The sequence below is a fragment of the Mixophyes fleayi genome, chromosome 9 (assembly GCF_038048845.1).
Source record: "Mixophyes fleayi isolate aMixFle1 chromosome 9, aMixFle1.hap1, whole genome shotgun sequence".
Taxonomy (NCBI): Eukaryota; Metazoa; Chordata; class Amphibia; order Anura; family Limnodynastidae; genus Mixophyes; species Mixophyes fleayi.
Window position 1 is genome coordinate 32,252,831 of NC_134410.1, and position 25,168 is coordinate 32,277,998.

General features: G+C 37.7%; 1 protein-coding gene across 1 annotated transcript in view; it reads right to left on the reverse strand.

The window, feature by feature from the left end:
• The window catches only part of LOC142102380 (sodium- and chloride-dependent neutral and basic amino acid transporter B(0+)-like), a 30,384-nt gene extending 8,069 nt beyond the window's left edge, over positions 1-22,315 (reverse strand). Inside the window, exons 1-12 of the mRNA XM_075187227.1 lie at positions 22,121-22,315; positions 19,810-19,954; positions 16,593-16,724; positions 15,158-15,319; positions 13,829-13,964; positions 13,222-13,354; positions 10,484-10,624; positions 9,108-9,336; positions 7,848-7,973; positions 4,289-4,407; positions 2,753-2,852; positions 119-228 (exon numbers count right to left, since the gene is read on the reverse strand). Coding sequence (XP_075043328.1) covers positions 119-228; positions 2,753-2,852; positions 4,289-4,407; positions 7,848-7,973; positions 9,108-9,336; positions 10,484-10,624; positions 13,222-13,354; positions 13,829-13,964; positions 15,158-15,319; positions 16,593-16,724; positions 19,810-19,954; positions 22,121-22,183 — 1,596 coding nt within the window. The 5' untranslated portion in view covers positions 22,184-22,315. The remainder of the gene's footprint in view (positions 1-118; positions 229-2,752; positions 2,853-4,288; positions 4,408-7,847; positions 7,974-9,107; positions 9,337-10,483; positions 10,625-13,221; positions 13,355-13,828; positions 13,965-15,157; positions 15,320-16,592; positions 16,725-19,809; positions 19,955-22,120) is intronic.
• Positions 22,316-25,168: the final 2,853 nt, after the last annotated feature.

The following is a 25,168-nucleotide window of genomic DNA, read 5'->3' on the forward strand; positions in this document are numbered from 1 at the left end:
TGTGCATACATACACTACAATGATGCAATGCGTAACAAAGGTCTCTTAGTGGGACATTAATGCTTTCAATACAAACATTGCATATATAATTTACAACAAGTTTTGTATTCAGACTTACAGTAAGCAGAAGAGGAGTTATGAAAAACCAGCAGGTTCTCCAAAACAGCCAGAATGGCCAACTCTTCTTTCCAATCATCATCTCAATATCTTCAATGAAACGGTTTCCACCTTCACAAGATACAACAAAACAAATATTGTAACATATTCACCACTCAGTGAGCTGTTTAGATCAACATATATCATTTAGGCTATAAAAATACATGTTCTGTTTGTACATTTGTGCCTCATTGTGTGCGTTGCTGATCTTGGATAGGCAACTCCTTAACGAGAAAGTTGTATCTAATGGCTAAACTATTTTCTAAAGCAAATAACTTTCTATATACTTAACTCACGGGGTTGACAATCTGAACATAAATGACTTAGGAAGTCATGGAAAAATCCAGCATTTTTGCACTTTAGGGGGTAAATGTATCAAGCTGCAATGGAAATGGTGCCTATAGCAACCAATCAGATTCTAGCTGTCATTTTGTAGAATGTACTAAAAATTATAACTAGAATCTGATTGGTTGCTATAGGCAACATCTCCACTTTTCAAACCCACCAGAAACTTGCAGCTTCTTTAACCCTAGGACAGTTCTACACATCCTTGAAAGTAACGTGTACACCTCCAAGTTGTCAAATCAACTCCTCGCTCATTTAAATATCAAGCTTGCAAATCCAACATTTTATTATTTACACACACAGTTATGGCTATGCCTCCCCCAGCCCACCCTCATTTTTAATACCACCGCTTAACTGCTATCTTAAAGCAGACAAAACTGCGAAAAGCACATAAGCAAGCACAAATGCACAGAAGTGTCTTGTACTTTATTTGTACATGAAATAAAACATCAACTTTGAATTTGTCAAAACTCTTGAATTTTTTTCCTATATTGTAAATAATTGTTATAAATGTAATGTGCACTTGTTGGATTTATAAACCTCTTTAGAAATAAACACAGTAATAGGTGTCTTGTTTTTTAACTTTACACTAAGAGAGTGGTGCAGTACTGTGTAGTGGTACAATAATGTGCCTAATTTATTGTTAGAAGTAAATCCAGATAAAGGGTGCACGTTTGTACCCTGACAAATCATTTGTGATGCAAGTGAAGCAAATTAACTATATTTTGATGCAGGGAAATATAATCATATAGCACACAAATACTGGCCAGCTTCATTTTTACACTGCGATTTATTGTAGAGCTAGGCCCTCCGTCCCACCTCTAAATCCAGGGGCAGGCTGGGTAGGGGTCCGGTCTCATAGTGGACTACCTTGGGCTAGGTCACCTACATTTTTTTCCTTTAAAATAGTTTGCTAAGTCGAGTCTTAAAATTTCCCAGCCCACCCCGTCTAAATCACATTTTAAATTTGAACCCCTGGAGTGTATCATGGTTTGGCCCAGGTGATTTACCACTGATAATAACATTGCTATCGCCAGTGTTGACTTCCCCATGTAAAAGTCTTTTTAACAAGTATTGCAGCAATATCTGTACTGCCACAATATATATTCTGTTATTGCCTTATCATAATCTTTGAATAAAGCTTTCTTTTAATATCCAGGGTTTTTAAATATACTTTAATTTGTTTAAATAGTTTTTGTCTATTTTTAAACTTTTTTTCTCTTTCATTTTAAAAAGTTGATCAGAAAGTTCGAATATGAGCTTTAACTCTCCGTGCCCATATCAACAGTGACTGGCTCAGCGAAGAGTTATGTTAACCCTTACCGCCTCCTGGGACAGTTTAATTATCGCTCAACTACCCTGGTGATATTTTTTTCATACATTTTTATTCTTGGATCAAAGAAAAAAATCCCTTTTATGTATCTTATATACGAGTGTTGAACTTTTAACCATATTAACTTTAAATCAATACAAAATATGAATACATCTGCCAGAAGTTATACTACCACGCACCATTATTATTATTATTATTAATTTTTATTTATAGGGCGCCACAAAGTATCCGTAGCGCCGTACAAGGACAAACAATGGCACAGTACAAGGTGAAACAGCACAGTACAAGTAACAGTAAGCACTATAACTCTGGGGGCTCAGGCACAGCATGAAAGAGAGGGAGGGAGGGGAAAAGTGAGTACAGGCAGGTAACTATGGCCCAAGAGGGTGGGCACGGATGACAGGTTGAGAGTCACTGAGGGGAGCGGAGAGAAGCGAGAGGAGACACAGGGCAGAGGGACTGAGAGGAGGTGAGCTGAGTAGCTGGAGAGCACAGTTAAAAGTGATGGAAACAGGAGGTAGGAGAGCCCTGCTCAAAGGAGCGAACAATCTAAAGGGAGGGGAAGACAGACAGACACATGGATGAGACGGAGAGACGGGAGGAAGGGGGAGAAGGGAAGAGGGGATGAGAAAGAGAGGTAGCTGACCGGTGGGAGTTTAGGCATGAGACTGGAAGGCTTTAAGAAAAAGGTGAGTATTTAATGTTCGTTTGAAAGAGGACAGATTAGGGGAAGTTCTGATGGAGCGGGGGAGCTTGTTCCAATGGAGGGGAGCGGCGCGGGAGAAGTCTTGGATACGTGCGTGAGAGGAGTATAATCAGCGGGGAAGAGAGGCGACGATCGTTGGACGATCGCAGTGTTGTCTAATTTCATTTGTTACATGATGTACAGTAGTTTCTGGCCCAAATGAATTCACTTACCATAAATCCAGAAGATCCCAACCAGCTCTAGAATGGCAGCGATAAGTAATCCCCACCCAGCACAAAAGTAATCAATTAGGTCCACCCAGTATATTCCTGCCTGCAAAATAGATGGTAAAAAGTAAGTTACAATATTGTGAAAAATATAAATGAATTATTCTGAGTGATCTGTAGAAAGTAAACATAAGGAATGTACACAAGAGAGGAACAATATACTAACACTCGTAGTCTGAGAAATGTTTTGCAAAGAATTCTGCTATATTCCATTGTACATTGATCACAAGATGGCGCTCTTTAGCAATCTGTGTAAGATAAACATCTCAAGGGAAGAAACAAGTGAGGCTGGATACACACTACAGAATTTTTTTCGATTCATGCGTACACACTATACTTGTTTTACACGATTTACCGTCAGATCTGTGCACTTCATCTGTCATAACCATCGGTGGAATAGATTGTGACTCTGCACACTCTATAGAGATCTGTCTACACTGCTGGTCGTCAGTGCATACACACTGCAGAATTTGCCCGACATCGTTCCATTGTTCATAGTGATATTTAGTCCGTTTGTAAAATCAAATCAATCAATAGGATGTTATTTATCATGTGATTTGCACGATAATCGGGTGAAAAACCTGTAGTGTGTACAGAGCCTTAATGTTATAGCTGCCCACAGATCTGTGGAACAGGGAGCTAGAGATTAACACTTGTTGTAGTAACATTACATTTACATACTTAAATTATCACTAGGATATTTACTGGTTCTTCGTTCTGTACTGTATACAAGAAGTTCAGTTGTGAGAGTTCGGTATATTACTGACATAACTTTTTCCGTTAAGGAAGAGGCAACACATACGCTGTTTTGTGCCAACTCATTTTCACAGCAAACTTTATTGCACCCCGCACTCGTTATTAATACATGCAGATATATAGATAAAAAAAAGGTTCTAATTTGAATAATTCCAACATATTTCAGTGAACATTTATAGACGAAAGCTAATTGTGAAAATAGTCCAATATGGACACTAAAACTGAAGATTCCCCTATATCCCAAAACCATCAGAACGGAAGAGGTCTGTTTTCCTGTCCACCATCCACCCTCTGCCCCACTTTCGAGCATGTCGATAATGATTAATTATCCTGCAGCTGATTTTTAAATATCAGCACTTTAGACATTAGGGAGAATTGATTGGATAAGTGAATTGGTTGGATAAGAGAATTGACTGGATAAGAGAATTGATTGGATAAGAGAATTGATTGGATAGCAGCAGAGTGCCAGTCAGCTCTCTCAACAGGCGACAAGACCCAATATATCAGAAGTGCTGAAAATTTCTCCATATGAATATCTCCTATATGGCAGTGATCTGCACATCTATACCCAGCTGTCCTGCTCAGGGCAGCCATATTAAACTTCTTGGTAGGAAAAACGAGTGCTCCTATTAAAGAGCGACAACAATAATGCCATTACTTCTCAAAAAGGTACAAAACAAAGTAATAGAACCACAAAGCCTCATAAGCCTCATAAGCACACCGTACCTGAGTGACACACACAAGTCCAAGCAAGAAGAACATAATGCAAGCTCCCACGGTAATAAGACCCCTCATTTTCTTCATCACTTTTGGATATGCATCATGTATGGTGGTAGTTATTGTTTCTGTCAAAGGAAATACGGAATCTGTTTAATCAGCTTTCAAATGAAATAGAAATAATTGATCTTTTATCTATATAAGGCTTCTGTTTTTAACAAGAGAACCAGACACCCCATTCACATAGCGTACATGTAATTCACTCTATGCATAGTTACCAAGATTATAAGAGGTGACATACTTATAAAAGAAGATACGTTTGCACTTTGCAGTTATAGGTTTATACTCCTAAACATGTATTAGGTGAAAACAATGCAAACATGACTACAAAGTCCAGCTCACTCCCACTTTAGGACCCCCACCTTCAATCATTTAAACTTTTACATTTGTGTCCTAAAACATTGCTGGCTTTAGACTTATTTATGTCTTAAATTAATCTTGAGAGTGAGGTGACATTGGGACTGTCTTTAATATATGTTCCATTTGCATGTTTGACTGTACTTATTACATTATTACATTGACACAAGTGCCCCAGAAATGCGTTGGTCTTCAGAAAAGCAACATACATAATAAAACAATTATAGGATCAAGGTTGGATATCCAGGACATATTTTTTTTATAAATAACTTGGTACGAATAGTGTAGCATAGGTGTTCTGTAAACCACAGAAACCAATTGCACAATATCTTTGAATGACTAATGAAAATCACATAGAAAGCTGACATCTGATGGATGCTAATGGCCACAACATAGATGTGCTAGTTGCACCATGTTTCTAAACACTATGTTGAATTGTCAATTATAAACTAACTCCTGTATTTGTCAAATAATCACAGTTTCACAGGAGTAGAAATGAGCGATGGTCTTAGAGTTCCATTTTTGCTTCAGCATTCCGCTGAATGACCATTCCACTCTGCATTCTTAAATCTCGTATTCCCCATGTTAGGGAATTAAGAGTCTATAAATAGAGCTGGAATGACGGCAGTGTTAATTCATTCACCTTTGGTGTGGTTGGGAAAAGGGGAGAAGGAGCAGGTGGAACAACAATAATGTGGATAATTCTCGGTGGAGCAAAAAAGGTGAGTGAATTACCATTGCGGAACATTCATGGTGGAATTCCACCAGAGAAACGCGTGCAATTCAGCATTTAAATGCTAATTGAGGTGTCTATTTCTTCGAACAGTTTTAAAAATTTGTCTCAGGAGAAAATAACACTGTATAGATTCCAGCTATCATTATCTCTGGAAAATGATAGTCAGAATCTATTTGGTTGCTATGGGCAACATCTCCACTTTTCCTTTTTAGAGGATTGGATAAATCTGCCCGTATGTGTTTGGTGACTTGAGACCAAATATGACACAACGCTTCCCTGCTACACTTGTTGCAGGGACGTGAATTTACAGGTGATAAAGTGAAATACATGTTGTGTCATAACCTTAACATTTTCCCACAGCATAAAACAAATTATTTGACTCACTAAGGAGGGACATAAAATTAATCTCATTATTCATCTATGACTCAACCCTGAGGGGTTAAACACTAATTACAACCAACTGCAAAATGTTCCAGTAAGCATTTGTAAGAACTTTATAAAAAACAATGAAATTTGTAGTCCTTGGATTTAGGATATTTTTTATTTCCTTATATATGTATTTATTTTTAGATTATTTTTTTTTTAACTCACTTTTATGTCAAGTAGCGTTAAACTCTGTGTAGCTCTGTTGCATCTTGCACTGGCCTACAACTTTACAGACATAAATGGGGGGAACTCAATTAGACATGAGGTTCCGCGATGGGACTCCTGAATAAGATGGGGAGACACATTGCCTTGGAGTTTTTCTTAAACCTCCACTCATTTTCCCCTCTGACCATAGAGATGTGAGGGAAAAAATGTGCAGAGATTCTGTACCGTATTAAAGAGTAATGTGCGCAGAAGGATATCGAGGAGATGTCTGATGCAGGGGCGCACACAGGGGGGGTTTCTGGGTCTCCAGAAACCCCTCCCCTCCGCTAAAGAAGTGCCCCTACATAGCGGCATTGTACTATACAGCAGCCGCGGCGCTGTCAAGCGCTTCTTTGACAGCGCCGCGGCTGCTGTATAGTACAGTGCTGCCGAAACGGAGCTGTGTGGGCGCATGCGCAGCAGCTCTCTCGTTTTTTGTTTTTTTTCTGGGTGCGTGCACCCCTGTGTTGGCACCATGCAGCTAATTGAATTCCCCCATAGAGTACCTATTGCCTGTATACAGAGGAGGTTGAACTCATGAGAATGCTGCTTACTGTTTCACTAGGAACCAGCAACATCAACAAGGCACTTGATGCCTAATATTTAGAGATGAGAAAATCATTTGAACAAATTTTGAATTTCTACGACTATTGGTATTTTGAAGTCAGCAAAATAGTTTGCAGAGGTCGTGTTAGATATTGTTTTGAAATTTAGAACAAATTTTTAAAATGTTGTTGAACACCAACCTTTTTAAAATATAGCAATTAGCAATTGAGCAAAATTTACATTATAAGCACTAAATGATTATAATATTCACATATCTTTTTGAATTACTTGCATTGTTCAAGCCATTAATAAAAATTTGTGGCTGATTTGCTGAAAATAGATGTACTGGCCCAATATCGTAAACCATCAATGCAAATGAAACTGCTTATCTCTTTCAATATCCATGAGGCATGACCAGTATGTGTGAGACAATGGTTCTTAGTAAAGTGATGGGCTGCATTATCATGAATATTTATTCAGGCTACAAGATGCAGGGCCGTCGTAAGCCCTTTGGGCATCCTAGGTGGCAACACCCCCTACTCAAAAGCTGAATCCTCCTTTGGGTGTTGCATCCCCACATCCACTGCTTCTTACTTGAGCAGGTGGGAGGGGTAGCTACATCCACTGCTCCTCAGGGGTGTGGTGCATAGCTGTGACATCATAACCAAGTGCCTCATTCCCAGTGAAACATTAACATGTGGGAGCAGCAAGAGGGGAGCTTCCCATTCTCCATGTGGGGCTGGCAGCGTCACATTCTCCATGTGGGGGGCGTTATGACGGTATTAGCAACACTGGACAAATGACATTACACTGCTCTTCCATGTTTTAGGTGCCCCTCATTGGCGACCTAGGCAAGATGGCCGTCTTCAATGTGTGTAGGCGACGGGTGGACATTAATTAGTAAGATGCATTAACACAGCCTATCAGTAGTACTGTACCATTGTTAATTTAGTAAACGGTTTTTGCAATTTCAGAAACAACTGTAAAGTAATGCATCTAATCACAACAACTATTTATAGCTCAGCTATCAGGCTTATTTAATAACACAGATATGACAAACAATAGCAGCCAATCAGAGATTTGTTTTAATTAGTCAACCCACGCTAATTAGTAGCTGTGGATTATTGCCAATATCTGCTGCTTGCAGAATACGCTGCTTTCTAAGAAAGTCAAAAACTCAGCAGTGACTGATGCTGATATTAAGGTAACTCCTACTACAGGCTGTAGAGCTATACTCACCTACAGAGGCAAACTGAGAATCAAGGCCCAATGTCAGCAGCATAAAGAAGAACAGAATTGACCATAGTGGGGACACAGGCAACTGAGACAAAGCTTCTGGGTAGGCAATGAATGCGAGCGCAAATCCTACAACAGAAAAAAACAGCACATTGGAATTACTGACAGATATTCATTGTAGAGCTGCTAGTCCCTCCCCTTAATTCATGGCACACATACATTATTCAGCTACTAAAGTCAGAGCCATACTTAGGATGTTTGCTGCCCACAGAAATATTCTCTATAATCGTGATAACTAAAAGAATACAATGAAAATCAGGGACTTTCTGGGCTGGGGGGGCAGGAGCCATCTGCCCCCCCCCTCCCCAGGCCGGTCACATAGTAGTGCTGGATCACTGGGCTACCTGTATTTTTTCCCAATTAAAACATTCCTAATAAGCCACTGAACCGAATCTCACCCCAGCTAAAATTTGCCAGCCAGTCCCGCTGCTGACAATCATCACATCAAGAATTTAGAGTAAATGCTATTTGCAGTAAGGATACTAGATCCCTATGAAATTTTAAAATATATATTAATCAACCATTTAATGCTTTGACTGTCTATTAATACCCAATCTGCTTTATTACTGAGTTTGTCCTCAACTGAAAAGCGCTAAGGAGCAAAGACATGTAAAGAGAGGTAGCCACACTATATTAGTGCTGCCCAAGTAAAGGCCCCGAGAACTGGAAGCAGCTCTCCAAGGCTACATTGTGGCTTTCCCTTAAAATCCCAGTAAACTACGCGGTATTACATTTTTTTTTACATCAGTATAACGTAATCTTAGCTCTGTTTACATATATATTTGATCAGCATTGTTCTCTCCTTTATAACAACTTTGGTTTGTTACCAACCAGGTTGGTCCCTGGGATTGCTCTATTGTTTGCTGAAGACTGCTGAGGAATGCACATTTGAAATCATGGAAGTTCCTTCTTCTGTACTTCCTTTGTGTGATTAATAATATATACAGTTATTACAAGTTATCAGTGTTGTATCCGTGGTGGAAGTGGGGGTGTATACGGTGGTACGCCGTACCGCCACTTCTCCTACTGCTTTCATTGTAAGAATATCAAATTCCATTCCCTTACTTTTTCCATACCACCACTTATAAATTTGCACTTCGCCCACTGTGTTGTATATAATAGCACATTATAAAACATATAATTCATCTCGACTCTTCTACTAGTAATACAGTCTGATATAAATAAAAAACTTTATTAGCTCACCTGAATCCACTACATCTTTGACTTCTTTCTGAGCTTTGAATGCCATGTGCCCCAGGATAGAAAAGATGGCAAAGCCAGCAAATACACTGGTGAGGCAATTAGTAACACACACCATTATAGCATCTCCATAGCAGTTGTTGTGAAATTTATTGTAGGAGGAAAGCGCCACCAGTCCACCCCACGCCGTGGACAGAGAGAAGAAGATTTGCGTGGCCGCGTCTTTCCAGACCTAAAGCCGGATGCAATAAAACAATTTCAGAGATGTCTACAAACACGTGCATGATCTACTCAGTACAATCCTACACAGGGAAGTCTACTGGACCTTGAAAGGATAATAAATATTAGATATGTGTATATATTTATTTTTTTAAGTTAAGTTTTATTGAGGAGTACAGCATTTAAGGGGATTCCTTAACCGAATGTCAACTGAATTCTCAAGCTTGGGCATAAGGTGGTTTGAGAAATCATGAGAACAAGGAACAACAAGCGATACCTTAATAAGCAGATCTGAACCCGAAGAAGAAGGTTGGGGAAGTGTTGTGTGACCTAAGGGGGAGAGCTCCTTACAGTACTGGGAGGCAATCTAGCCACACTTTTCAGATCCTATAGGGGAGTGATTTTAAGAAACATGATCCAGTGTACACTTTACTTCTGAGAAGCCACACAGGCTTGCTGATAGGCTGATAGTACATACCTGAGTATGAACATCAGGACAGTCGTGCGAAAATTGAGACTATTGTGTAAAAGTACCACTAATACAAAATCAGTTTAAGGCAGTGGTTCCCAAACTGTGTGCCTAGGCTCCCTGGGGTGCCTTGGCAAACTCACAGGGGTGCCTCAGCCAGGACCAGTTGTAAGCACGGTGGGGGGCAACTTGGTAATTATTTTGGCTATGGGGTGCCTTGAAAAAAATATGGATACGCTAAGGGTACCTTGAACTGAAAAAGTTTGGGATACACTGGTTTAAGGACTGATTAAAATTAACAGGACAATGGGAAACATACTGTTGACCAAGGGCTGGCTGGGCTGGAGGACAGAGGTCCCATGGTGGGCTATCTTGTGCTGGGTCACCAGTCCACCTTCATTTTTTTTACCTTTAAAATCTTCCTAATGGGCTGCTGAGTCTTACCCCCTTGGTTAAAATTTGCTAAAGCACTCCCCTGTTGTTGACTGTATTCTGTTGGTAGCCTGTTTGCTGCTTAATATTGGAACATTATCTGAAAAAAAATCCCTTCTTCCAAATAGTATATTTTGTATTTCAATAGATCATCATCAACATCTAAGTCACGTTATGTTAATTCTGCACATAACCCAATGCAATAATAACATTCTAATACAAAGTACATGTCATCGTTACCAGCATCAAGGACACTTACTTCTGCATTTGATAGCTTTGAAATGTCCGACTGTGTTCCAATATAAAAACTAATGCCCTCGTAGGCTCCTTCTAATGTAGCTCCCCGTATCAGGAGAATTAACAGGACAACATATGGAAATATAGCAGTAAAGTATACCACCTGTAACAAAACAACCATTAAGATATCAGCATGCTGTACTAAAATGTGTTCACAAAGGGTTGCAAAACATTATCATAAAAATAACCAAACTTATTCTTAAAGTGCACTAACGCTCAGTTTTATGGGTTTCCTTACAACAACAAAATATTTTTTTTTATTTATGTCTTGTTTAAGTCACTCAGATAACCTGGATCAGTAGTAATGCAGATTCTATTATATAGATTACCCAAGTCCAGTCCTCAGGCAGTCCTAACACTACATGTTTTCCATATCTTCTTAGGTTGGTTCATTACTGACAAACACATTTTGAAAGATCCGCAGGTCACTTCCCACTTGTGACCTGGAAAACATGCCCTGTTAGGGTTCCCTGAGGACTGGGTTTGGGATACCCTGATATAAGTGGTCAGTCAGTTGACTAGGTACACTTCATGTTGAATTATTTTTTTTTTATGTAACTTTAGAAGAAACCATTATTCCTAAAATAAATAGCAAATCATTATGAAATTTATTTTAAAATTACATTATAGATTGTATCTGAAATTTGTGATTGTGTCATATAAACAAATTGACTTTCAATGGTCCAAACACACATGCCAGAAGCCAGTATATAGAATGCCTACCAGCCTGTTCCTAATAGTCAAGTCTTTTAGCCCTCTGGCTAAAATTTGCCAGCCCTCCCCTGTTTGTGGCTCAGTTAGAGTGGGGGGTCCTATAATATTATTTATTATCATTATCATCCATCCTACCTATATCAACACATAAGTAATAATATAACAGCTTCTATTAATATTTATTTTACTGTATTACAACAAAACCAGCCAATTTTGTTCCAAAGCACCTGTTACATCAACAGGGCTACAAGCAGTCACCAGGGAGCTAAATTAAACTATCCCTAAAATAATCTGGGATTTTACAGTAAAGTGTTAAACCTCTCTAACATGCATGTGTTAATATTTGGTAGAAATGGATTCTTTATGGGGTAATATAATTTCAGGTTGGGGTCATTTGGAGTCTTTATGACACCATCCATTTAATGGTTTACAGTAAAATGCATTTTAATGCATGGCTGCATATATAATTTACAGAGCCATGGTTTATTGGTTTACAGTGGGATGTACTTTGTAGACAGACATAGCAGTGGTTTCTATGAGGTTATTTCTGTAGAGTTTCATGGTCCATACTTTATGGGATAATCATTTTAATATGTTTTATGCTACTAATGGTATTTTTTTTAGTGCTGGGGCTTGTTCAAAAGAAGTACAGGTAGTGGATTTCATGCTTAATCTTTTAATGGCATACGATGTCATATAGTGGAGTACAATATAGTTTTATGTTAGGTATAACTATGTACAGGAGCCAATTGACTTTCACTATGACTTTCATTAAGTAGAAGCACAGTGTTCATCCTTGTTTATACATTAACCATCAACATGCTAATATCATGTACATTTTGTTATATTTCACCAGGCTGCTAAACATTTGCCAATTTAATGCTGTTTAGTTATTCTTTTGCCGCTATCACCTTTTGAATTTTATACATATTTTAAATGCACAAATTTAAGCTAATGTCAAAACAAATGGATACACGACTACAGAGATTCTCAAAGCTAGTGCTCAGGTACGCCAATAGGTCATGTTTTTAGGATTTCCCTAATCATGCAAGGATGTATTTGGCTTGGCCAGTATTTTTTTTTCCTATTTTCCTATTCCTACATAAGAACCAGTTCTTATGTAGAAATAGAGGAAAAACCATGGACAATTTTGATTGAATACAGCTTAATATAATGTAGAGAAGGATTACTAACTTTAATAGGCTATTGAAAACAACTTTTTTGTACTACTTGAAGAGAGTGCATTCAATTAAACATTGTTTAATGTGGACATAGGAATCACCCACATCGGACAATTGCTCAAAATAAAATGAAAAGTAATTGGCTTCCAGAATAAATCCTCACAAAAAATTGCCCCAATTGCTTGCAAGAATTCTACTACATGCTTCACGCTACAGTCACAGATTATGTTTTATGTAGCTGTCGAATAGGTTAGACTGGGGGCAAAATTGAGGTGAGACAGAGGGGTTTAGAGTTAGGCTGCAGCACTTTGAGGGTAGGATATACTTTGCTGAGAGAAACTACTTGTCAAGCAATTGCCCTTGATTATATGAACTCAAACTGGGAATTATACTTAATTTTCTCAAATTATGGTGTCATTTCCTGTTTAAAATAACACACAAAGCGTAGGAAATTTCAAATAGAAAAAACATTTCATATCCCATGGTTGTAAATGCTTCTTAACTGGGATCAAAGTCAAACTTGACTGCTGATGCTTCATAATAAAGTAGACCCTCTACCAGGACTTTCTGACTTTCAATATGTTATGATTTAACAAAACGTACAAATACAAGTACAATACTAGGGAATACAATGCCTATCTAATTAAGGTGAATGATCATTTTCCTTCCATTATGAAAGTGAGCATAGGTTTACCGCGAGGAACTTCCATAACAAAACTAACTTTCATGGTAAACTGATCTCCTACATTTTGACATACTCATACTCAATATAAAATAGTAGCACATAAAGTATGTAAGATATTACCTTTCCAGAAGATTTTATGCCTTTGAACAAAGCTGCGCCAATTATCATCCAGGCTAAGAGGAGGCAGAGAGCCAAGTACCAAACAACATTGCCTGTTTCATCAAGTCCGCTGGACCGACGGAGAGTCACTTTTCTAGAATATGTGATAAGATTTATTGTCAGCATAACATGACTAATCATTATAAAATAGCACGCATGGCTTTGTGTCCATAGGAAATTGACTGTGGGTAGAACAAGATTGGAGTCTGCTATTATATTGATTTTTATTGTAATTAGCAAATAGTACGGGCCCTGTTTCTACATAGGAAGTTTCTATTTGAATGTTCATCTGAACAACATGTAAAGTAATGGAATGGAATTGGTTTGAACCTGGACAGAGTTACTAATGAACATCTACAAATCTGCAAATGATCTCAAAGTAATGATTCAAAATAATCCCAGTTTTAATGCTATTATAGATCTCTATTTACAGAATGCTTCTCCTGGGGATGCTGAAGAGGCTGGGTGCACTGACATGCTGTGAGGCATTATCTGATTATTTTATGACTTCCACGTGTCTCTGCCTAAAAGCTAATGAAAAACTATATTTGTTTATTAGTATACTCACTCCCAATATTGTTTGCTGGGAAGTTCAGTTTCCATATACAGAGTTGAGTTCTCCAAACATGTGTAATTATTCTCTCGTACCCAAGTAAGATTTACTGTTTCAGTGAAATTTGACAGCATACTTATGTTACAAAACCCTGTGAAAAGATAACCCATTATTAACATTATCAGGAACACATAACAGAAAAGCATAATACATCTCAATACTCAATCTCTCTGTAATGTTATTAGAGTGTCAGACACAGAGGTATTGTTTTTTTTAATGTTTAATGGATATCTATGACCACAGAAGTGTGTGGTAAACTTAAACAGTCCTTTTTTGTTTTAAACTTGTCAATAAGTTATTCCTGGGGGTATATTTACTAAACTGATTTGAAAAAGTAGAGATGTTGCCTATAGCAACCAATCAGATTCTAGTTAGCATCTATTTAGAATGTTCTACAAATGTTCTACAAAATGACAGCTATAATCTGTTTGGTTGCTATAGGCAACATCTCCACATTTTAAACCCGCAATTTAGTAAGTATACCCCCTGGAGTGTTATTAATGGACTAATATTATGCTATTAGGGATAGACCAATGGTTCAAACTAATTTGTGGTGTGAAACAAAGTACTTAATTACATTTAATTCTTGTACTTTTATGGGCTTATACCCACAAGCGTCATTGCACTCCTCTACATTGGAGCTAACCTACATATCTTTGGTCTTTTCACCATCAGGTAACACACTTTACTATCAGTTACCTGATAAAAAAAACATACAAAGTGTCACAGACCTGCAGCCATGTGCATGAGTCATACACTAGGGAGTATATTTAATAAACTGCGGGTTTGAAAATGTGGAGATGTTGCCTATAGCAACCAATCAGATTCTAGCTGTCATTTTGTAGAATGTACTAAATAAATGATATCTAGAATCTGGATGGTATATGCAACATCTCCACTTTTTCAAAGCCGCAGTTTAGTAAATATACCCCCTAGATATCAATACAGGACATTAAATGACCACAAAAGCTCAAAAAAACGTTCGATACTGACATTGAATGCTAAGGGACAATATTTGTCAACCAGACGTTTAAGCAACAATATTCTGTTAGCTGTCATATTAAACCATATATACAAATAGAAAGAGAAGATCTATGGCATGGCAACCCCAAAGTGCAAGTGGTTGGGGGCCAAGGAGAAATAAATGAGAAACAACTCATTTTTAGAAGGAGTTTGTCCTTAAGTATGTTTTTTTTTTTTAAAGGTATTTTCCCTGGGATTGGCACTCACTGATAACCAGATGAAAATGATAGTAGGTATTTATCAATAAATGAAAATACAAACCTTTCGGTACTTTGCTGCACTTGCTGTCAGACCAATCATAGCACTCGGACCAGGGTAATACACTTGTAAACGAGGCAAATAAATAATACAAGCTGTATGCGATAATGACATTGTAATAAATGGTGACCAGAGTTGAAATCAGAACCATTGTTACTCCCACTCCTGAGAAATAGAAAACACACATTATAATCAATATATAAGGATCTATGACCACAATAAACAATGTTAACATATTAAACCAAGCCAATGCATAGTTTAATAAAAAATGTTATACCTTGAAACTCAATAACATGTATATTAACATTTTTTTTCTGGTGTTTTAACACTCAGTATTATGTTTTTCCTATTTTAATGCTGGGAAGTATTCTTTTATTCTAGAATGATTTTTTTGTGCTTTTAAATCTGCCCTACAAAGTCGCCGAATATCGACAACTTGCAGAATGCGCAGATTGATACATTAACCCCCTGGAGTCAGTAATCTTTGATTATATATTGAATAATATATTCCGTTGTTATTTATCTATGCGATATTAGACGTCACCAAAGAATTCTGTGATAGTATAAAGGCACACGGCTACAGTCGGAGTGATCTTATAGAGGTCATTGAAATCTGAGGTGGTCCTTTACAGTACATGGTATATTATTCCTTGTAATACACAGAGGTGTCCACGCAAGGCAGGTGAAAGGAGGAAGTCTGTTAATATCCCAGTACCAGCGTGGTCCCTGATTTATATCATCATAATCATTATCATCTATTTATTTATATAGCGCCACTAATTCCGCAGCGCTGCACAGAGAACTCACTCATCACATCAGTCCCTGCCCCATTGGAGCTTACAGTCTAATTCCCCTAACATACACACAGACCGAGAGAGACTAAGAGCAATTTAATAGCATCCAATTAACCTACTAGTATGTATTTGGAGTATAGGAGGAAACCGGAGCACCCGGAGGAAACCCACACAAACACAGGGAGCACATACAAATTCCACACAGATAAGGCCATGGCTGGGAATCGAACTCATGACCCCAGTGCTGTGATGCAGAAGTGCTAACCACTGAGCCACCGTGCTGCCCATAATCTGTTTCTCCCATTAGCCGGCACCGTGGAGCACTGTGGCACTATACACATACATGACAATAATAACAGTGTGTGCTTCCCTCTGTTTGTATGTTTGCGTGTGACGAAACTTTGCAGTGTATGTGTATTACTAACAATACAACTTATCATTGCAAAGAATATTGTATATTGTACTTACTAAACTATTTTTATTAGGATATTAGTAGTTACTTCTGTATAAGGTCTTCAAACTCCCAATATCCTTACAAAGTACACATCACAGTATATTATCCCACTATAAAGTTACAAGAGAATTAAGCATATGTTTAATGCATGATATGTGTGAATTATACAGGCATTGAGACTTGTACCGACCTTCAAAAAGAGGGAGTACCTTCCACATGGCCACTGGTCCTGAGCTAGAAAACTGTCCAAGGGAGCACTCCAGAAAGAACATGGGTAATCCAGCAAAAGCCAGCATTATGGTGTATGGGATAAGAAAGGCACCTACGAAGAAACAGAGTATATTTTATAAAAATAATGACTACTGTAGGGTACATGCAGCATATCCATAGCTGAGGTCCTATAGAAAACGACAGCAAACCTTTTAAGAAGGGTTGTGGTCGGTTTAAATGAGAATTATTATGAATACATAAGTTTTATTATGTTATTATGTTGAGAATACATATTATAACTGAGCCTTGCACTTATATCATCAGGGTAAAAATTTCGTAGATAACTTCTCTTACTATGTTAGTTATCACCGTTGCTGGAAGCTGCTAATTAGGAGTTCCTGAAAGTACAGGAAACATTACTAAGGACTGTGATTGTGGATGCATAGCACAAATGTTTTATTTTAAGGCACTTTGCTTTTATTTTTGTGCTATTGCAAATTATACCAAACTGTAATCCCTGCTGAATGCTTACTATGCAGTACTGCACCTGAATATATAATAATATGCAAAAGCTAGAATTTTTTTGCTGCAGAATGAAATATTTTAATGGGCGTCAGGGTGGAGATAGCACATTTAGAGCAGTATTGTGATGGCTGCAGAATTGTTTTAGCTTCCAAACCAACTTGATTGAATATTATACTTTAAACAATTTAATGAAAACAAGGTAGTGCAGAAATAAAATGATCCAAGAACTGATATTCATAAATGGATGTAAAATAGTGGTAAATAGATCTGAAAATATATAACTGTCTATAAATCTAATATTCAGAAATAGTCTGGAAAACCTTTATATTGCTTTATAGAAGTTTAAAAAAATCAGAAATGTCCTGTTTTAAACAGATACACTTATTTAATACTACTTTGCCATTAATGTTATTTTTGTTAGACTTACCTTTTAATTGTCAGATCATTGATCATTGACTTAAAGTGTTTCAACTTTTTTGTCATCATTTCATCCTTTTCCATTTTTGATGCATTGTTTACAAAATGTTATTTCACAGTAGAATTGTTCCCCTTTATAAATTGGATCACTAATTATTAACATAATATTGTTGAACTATGGCAATTTTGCATCCATTTATTGTATGCATGTCCCACAGTGGATCTAAGTTTAAGAAGCAACACAGTTTTTTAACAGACATGGAATTTAGGATTTATTCCTATCTACGCAGTTTTAATGTATTTTGGATACATGAAAACCAGATGAAAATTTGCATTAGAAACGGAAGACGCTGATTTCATGGTATCACATATTCATGTTATAGTATATTGCACTGTTTTGCTATTAATCCAATCCAGCATGTGGCATTTTGTCCGATAATGTGCTTTATATTATCCATTGACTAGAGTGCAACCCAGGTCATTGTATTGTTTATATCTGTTTTTATATGCTTTTTTTGTTGTGTTACAACACATGTTCCTCTAAAGTATTGCAACAGGCAGTTGTGTCATTCATTGAGGTGAGCCATTCAACTAGTATGACTCAAGCACTTAGCGAAACACCTTGTTACAGTTCAGTATAGAAACCTTCACTGATTTGGTGTATGTTCAGCCTCTTGTATAACAATGATCTCTGTACGGGTCAGCTACATATCACCGTTGCTAAGACATTTACTATACATAAAGTGCTTGTAATATTACTTTTTTAAATGACACATGAGTCGGGTTTCCTGCCCTCGTTCACTGCATCCAGTGTCCAGCTTGGACAGTAAGCACTTTTAGCCAAGGATCCATCTCAGTTTGTATTCAGACTGAGCCGGATCTCCCGCCGCTTAGAGAGATGGAACGGGGGAGGTAGTGGGCGAGCCTAGCAATCTCAGACATGTTCACACTCTTTACATGCTATGCTGAGCTGAAAGCAGCCGCAGATAAGTCTCTAGGATATCTTTTGCGGGTGCTTTCTGCTGGTGCAATAGACCTTGCAGTATTAAAAAAAGGAATAAAAAATTAATTAAAACATCATAACCAACCCTTGTTGTGTTTGGATGGGAGGGAACATTTTTTTTTTTTTTTTTTTAACATTAATTAATTTATTTAGTAATCTGCTTACATGGCTGCTGTGACTGCTACACATAAGTGTATCATGCAGACTGGCCCTTAAGGCAGATAAAGAGGTGTGTTGTGCAATTTGCATAGTATTCTGAATTGCATGGATTTAAAGATCCGTTTGACTTGGAATACTGTGTAAATTACGGGATGCAATTTACACTTATGAGTTAAGTGTAAATTATGTCCACCTCTGCATAGGCCCTAAGTGACATGCTTGTTAAACAATCTGCAATACATTTTCATAAAAAACAAGCTTCTATGCAGGGCCATCTTTTCCATTGGGCACGATGGGCAGCTGCCCAGGGGCCCCATGGGCACAGCTCTTAATGAGAATAAATAATCCTGCAAAAGAAAAAAACCTTATCATGTTTCTCTGATAAAAGATGGTCTTAAGCATTCCCCCAAATTATCCTGTAATTTTTGTTCCATCCAGACATCTTTCTTATTATACCCCAAACACACCATGAGCAGAATGAATTCACACTGTCATGGTCACAACTCTATTTATAGACTATAAATTCAGTGTAAAGCGAACTTTAGAAATGCAGTACAGACTGGCGAAGCAAAAAGTGAAAATCTATTGCTGGGAAGTCGCATCTCTTTGCTCATCTGTTATGGCATAAATATTATTTCCTAAATGGAATAAATGTTAATGGAAAGTTGCTGCCAGGGCTAGAACCCACAAAATAAAGATTCTAATCAAATAATAATGCTGGTAGACCTTAATAAGTAGGAACGGAACTCTTGTGCTCCTTGAACATTGCAGTTATGCAGTAAGGCATGAAACAATCTAATTGCACATTGGGGCTATTTTTAATCTAAAAAAATAAGAAATGTGCTACCAAATATATTAGTACATGTCTGTCTTATAATAAAAGAATAAGTGGACCACAGCAACGCCCCGAGGCAGGGGTGATATTAAAGAGGGATAGCCAAGGCTGATTAGCCAGGAGGCAGTTTGCAAAATGCCATAAAGACACTTTAGAGCTGGATTTTATAGGTTGTTAGGTGTAAACTCTCATGGTACCTTATATTTAAAAAATGTTCCCCACTTCTGAAAATACAGAAAATGAGCTCCAGTATATTACCTCCTCCATTTTGAAAGGTGAGGTAAGGGAATCTCCAAACATTTCCTAAACCAACAGCATATCCCACCATGGACAGTAGGTATTCTGATTTACTGGACCAGTTTCCACGTTCTGTGTTCTCATCCGTGTTTTTCGCAGTTGAATCCTAGTCGTGCAAAATCAGAATAAGTTAGTAAACCGTTTTAAAAATGGTTCATTGCATGTAGCTGATATATCACGATATAAACCGCAGTTGTATCTGGAGCAAATATATTGTCATTTACACAATAGGCTTCATGGGTAGTCTTTCCCGGATCTCTATTTCTGGCCCATGATAAGCAAAATGTATTTTGTCTTTTTCCCATATATTTCTCATTTCCATATTCCCATATATGTCTCATAGGTTGCTGTTATTACAATTTACTTTGTTTTGTTTAGTTGCATCGATTTTGTTTTATTTTTGCCTGTATTGAACATTTGCATTTGCATGAATAGTTTATTATCCTTTGTACAACTGAAATGTTTTGAGAAAGTGTTTATTTACAACAACGGCTTATCATACTGTTCCTGCCACTTATGTCATCATATATATAATTGAATGCTCCACTGTCCATTAACATCCAGTATAAATTATCATGAACCTTTTCAATAGTGTATGTGTACCGGACTAATATTTGAACTGTAAACAGGAAACTAGTGTAAGATTCTATATTTACTCAATGCATTCTACAAAAGCTCCTTTATGTTTCCCTTCAGATGGCAAAATCTGTCAAATGTATTTAACCTATTAGACTTCCAGATAAAGCCTATCTGATAGACGAGTTCTGTAAAAATGTGCAAACTTGGGAAAACACAGCAGTGTGGGAATACTAGCAATAAATAACATTTCATACAATATTTCTTTAAACAAACATCTCTGAAGAAACAGAAATTTAATATATAGACTAATTATAGAACAAATGAACTGGAATTAGGAAATGTTAACGACGTAGATGATGTGTAAGGGCCTCATTTAGAGTCGGACGCAATGTGCGTCTAAGACGTGGAGCAGTGGGAGTGTGCCGCAGCTTGGTAGGGTATTACAAGTGGCATGCAATCCCAGTTGCGTGCCACTCTTAATACCCCAAGGAGCTGCGACCAGCTAGCTAACTACTTGCGCCACCTAATTCCTGACGCCCATTTTTAGCCCTTTTTTGACGTGTGTTGCGTCTGCGCCTTACTGCGTCCTGGATTTACTTACGGAGTCACACCCCTTGTGTCTAAATAATATAATTCCGCATTCTGCCCTTTCCCTCGTACTAAGCTGCAAGTTGTCGCAAGTGTAAATTGCGCCCGAGATGCAGGCGGATATGGTGCTTGCTGCACATGCCTGATAGTGGTTTTGTGGTCGATGCGCCTAAAACGGTCTTTGCGTCCGACTCTAAACGAGGCCCTTAGTGTTTATACTAGGCTGCAGTGAGACAGTGTTATAATGGTTGGCCGTTTCAGCAAAGTAAATCAAGGCTTTCGTTGCTCATTACTGCCCAGAGTTCTGCTCTGAAACACTAGAATCTCTAGCTGGCTACTGTATCCCGTCTATCTGCAATTACAAACTACAGAAGCAAGGAAATTACTTATTAACATCCGTACTTAGGGAAAGTAATATTAAGCAATCTGCTGCACAGAGGATATCTGCAATCGCTAAAGTCTCACAGTGCAAATTGTGGTCAATATCTATTAGGATAAAGTATGCAAGCGCCTATTTCAAGAAAAATACAACACATACTAGTAGGCTACCACTCTATCAAGAAACTAGTAGGTTAGTTTGACTTCTGATATGTCATTATTTAAAGCAGATTGACAGAAAAAGCTCACATACCTAGACAAACACAAATATACAATAAAGTTTTTACTGTTGTCCTAAATATGCAGAGACGTCCTTACTAATCATGAATCAGAACTATATCAGTAGTAGATAGTGATAGTCTAGCTGACCTATCATTTATAAAACCAAACATCCTTACTTTTGTCAGTTAAAGTTGAATTATTAAGTGTGATGACACATTGCAAGCAATGTTCACATCTGTAACTCAAATAGCTGTTTTATATTTTAATTGTATAAACATATATAGGTGATTGTTACAGCAAAATACAGCGAGTGTGATGCAGTTTGTAGATTTATTCTATGTACAGTATATCCTGTGCCTTTACCATTGTCCCAATATAGTTGCAGAACCACTCAAGCAGGAGATACGTCTCAAGCTGGAATACTTCTCAGATAGTTGACATTAATATTCCCACTTGCTCCCTCTATAACTCTCTCTCTCTCTCTCTCTCCACGCTGGGTACTTACCACGAGATCCTTACTGGCTTTTCTGTTACAGCACTTGAGGAAATTTGGCAGAGAGAGTCCCATTCTTGCAGCCAGATGCTGACAGTGACTGTATTGTGTTCTTGTTCCTCTTAGGTACTTGTGTTTGTCCTTAGAAGCTCTGCCACTCACTAGTCCAACCTCCTCTTCAATTCACCTTACAGGAAAGACAGACAGGTATAAAGAGAGCTCCTTTATGAAGAAAGATCAGTACCTCCCATAATTACTTCAATTACTGTAATGATGAGTTTAACAAGTGGGCCGGACAAATTATCTTGCAACATCCCATGTAAATCACTTTTGTTAAAACAATGAAATGTGCTGGGAGTTTCAGTAAGATAGTGTTTCCAGCAGGCTTAACACAGCCTTTGTTCAGTTTACCAATCTACTTAGTCAAACAGACAAGTGTCAACAAGCCAATTTTTTTGTCTTGTGCTTTGCAGGTGTATAAGACTAATCTTTTTAGAGCATCGGTACAGAGGTACTGTATATTGATAGAAATTGGCTAAACTTTGAAGCTGAGAAGATGTTGTTTTGTGATTTGTGCGAGATCTCTATGTACAGGACTTTCATATATATATAAAGGTTTCCAGGAAATTCCTGTGTTTTTGCAACTGTAAATTTTTAACTTGGACTGATCATTATCTAGACAATTAGACTTCTGTGTCTAAAATAATACAAATTTCAGATGTACAACCATTTAACTGTTCTATTTGGCATCCAAAAGGAAGAATAGGCTGTTTTTTTTTATGGCCTTGGCAATCTCCGTGAAACAAGTGAAATTTCCTTTTCACAAGTATGGGAGTATGGGCTTCAATAGCAGTTACAGATGTTTCGACTCTGAGGCCACCTGCTAAATCAGGACCACCCCCCTAAATGCACAATCTCTACACCTTGAAAGGTATTCAAATATCTTATCCTGCAACACAAAGGGCTAGATTTATTAAACTGCAGGTTTGGAAAAGTGGAGATGTTGCCTATAGTAACCAATCAGATTCTAGCTTTCATTTATTTAGTGCATTCTACAAAATGGGGCAGCATGCTGGCTTAGTGGTTAGCATTTCTGTCTCACAGCGCTGAGGTCATGAGTTCGATTCCCGACCATGGCCTTATCTGTGCAGAGTTTGTATGTTCTCCCCGTGTTTGCGTGGGTTTCCTCCGGGTGCTCTGGTTTCCTCCCACACTCCAAAAACATACTGGTAGATTAATTGGCTGCTATTAAATTGCCCTTAGTCTCTCTCTCTCTCTCTCTCTCTCTCTCTCTCTTTGTATGTGTATGTTAGGGAATTTAGACTGTAAGCTCCAATAGGGCAGGGACTCATGTGAGTGTGTTCTCTGTACAGGGCTGCAGAATTAGTGGCGCTATATAAATAAATGATGATGATGATGAAAATGACAGCTAGAATCTGATTGGTTTCTATAGGCAACATCTCCACTTTTTCAAACCCACAGTTTAGTAAATATACCCCAAAATCTAATTTTTGGCGAATACGAAGCGTACTCCTGTACCCAGACTACATTCAGCAAGGAAAAGCTCAGTCCGCCCATCAGAGGGTACAAAATTGGGCACCCCCTCAGTTGCCAACATCCTGACACACTATGACCACACATAAGCAGGCTTAACATCACAAAATGGCTTTTGACTTTGTAAAAGGCCTGTAATATACTCCTATTGAACCATGCAAAGCTAGAACGCAACAAATAGCATAATAAAATACAAAGGCCCAAGACTGCAAGTAACTTCTGTTAACCTACAATAGTAGAGGGCATTTAATTACTGAAAACACATGAGCTGTGAAAGTTCTATTACTATCAGTGGTCGTAGTGGATATTTATAAGTGGCAGTATGGAAAATGTAATGACAATCTAAGCGAATGGAATTTGATAGTTTTACAAGCAAAGCAGTAGAAGTAGCACTATGACATACCACCATTTACACCCGCTCTTCGAACACTGATTACCATTGTATTCCGATGCACTGAAACCAGTTGTCACTGATTATAATAGGTGAAATCACAGCTTACCAATTATAATACAATCTACAGATGAGTTTTATATTTGCAAAACATATTAAAATTTCCCATATAAAAAAGTTTGCATGCACTGTGTATAATATTTTTTTCCACTGCCTCTGGGAAGATTAGGGACAGGACACAAGCCCAGTATTGCCTAAATTAGAAAATGACTATCGTTTAAAAATAAACACAAAGCTATAGACATAGACGGCAATAATGCACATATATAGACTTAAATATTTACTGTACTATGTCTTCTTATCCTGCAAGCTGGAAGCATATGGTGCCTGTTCTGCTATAAACTGAGCCTTGTAAATGAAATCAGCCGTAGAGAACAGCTTTTCTTGCCAGCTAATGTGCTTGTGCGCTCCAGGAAGACAGAGGTATATTATTCATTTTCAAAACTGGTTTGAAAGGTACAATAAGTATTATAGAAGGACCCATATACTGTATAAAAAAGCAGACAGTCTTAACTGTGTAATGATTTACTGGATAATATAATTTTGTGGTCCATATGTGATTTTAATTATATTTTCTGAAGTTTCTCAAATGTTCCGGTGCACACAAGTTATATATGTGCATTATATCTACACCTGATTCCTTCTTGGCATGTTGATTTTCCTTCTAGTTCCTTTCTGAATGTAATATGGACAAAGTATGGAACATGAGTAGGTCATTTGTGTCTGTGTGTGTATGTTAGGGAATTTAGACTGTAAGCCCCAATGGGGCAGGGACTGATGTGAGTGAGTTCTCTGTACAGCGCTGCGGAATCAGTGGCGCTATATAAATAAATGGTGATGATGATGATGATGAAGTTTTGGAGAAAATACGTGATGGGTTCTAGCTTTGCGTTTAGACAAGTCAACCGCTATATGTCTATACGTATAAATCCTGCCAATGGGTAGAGTATAAGATGCAGTGACCAATATAAAGGCACTGTGGTGTCACAGTATATAGCAAGAGATAATAAAACTGTATAAACCTGACCGTACACACACTGTGATATAGTGGTAAT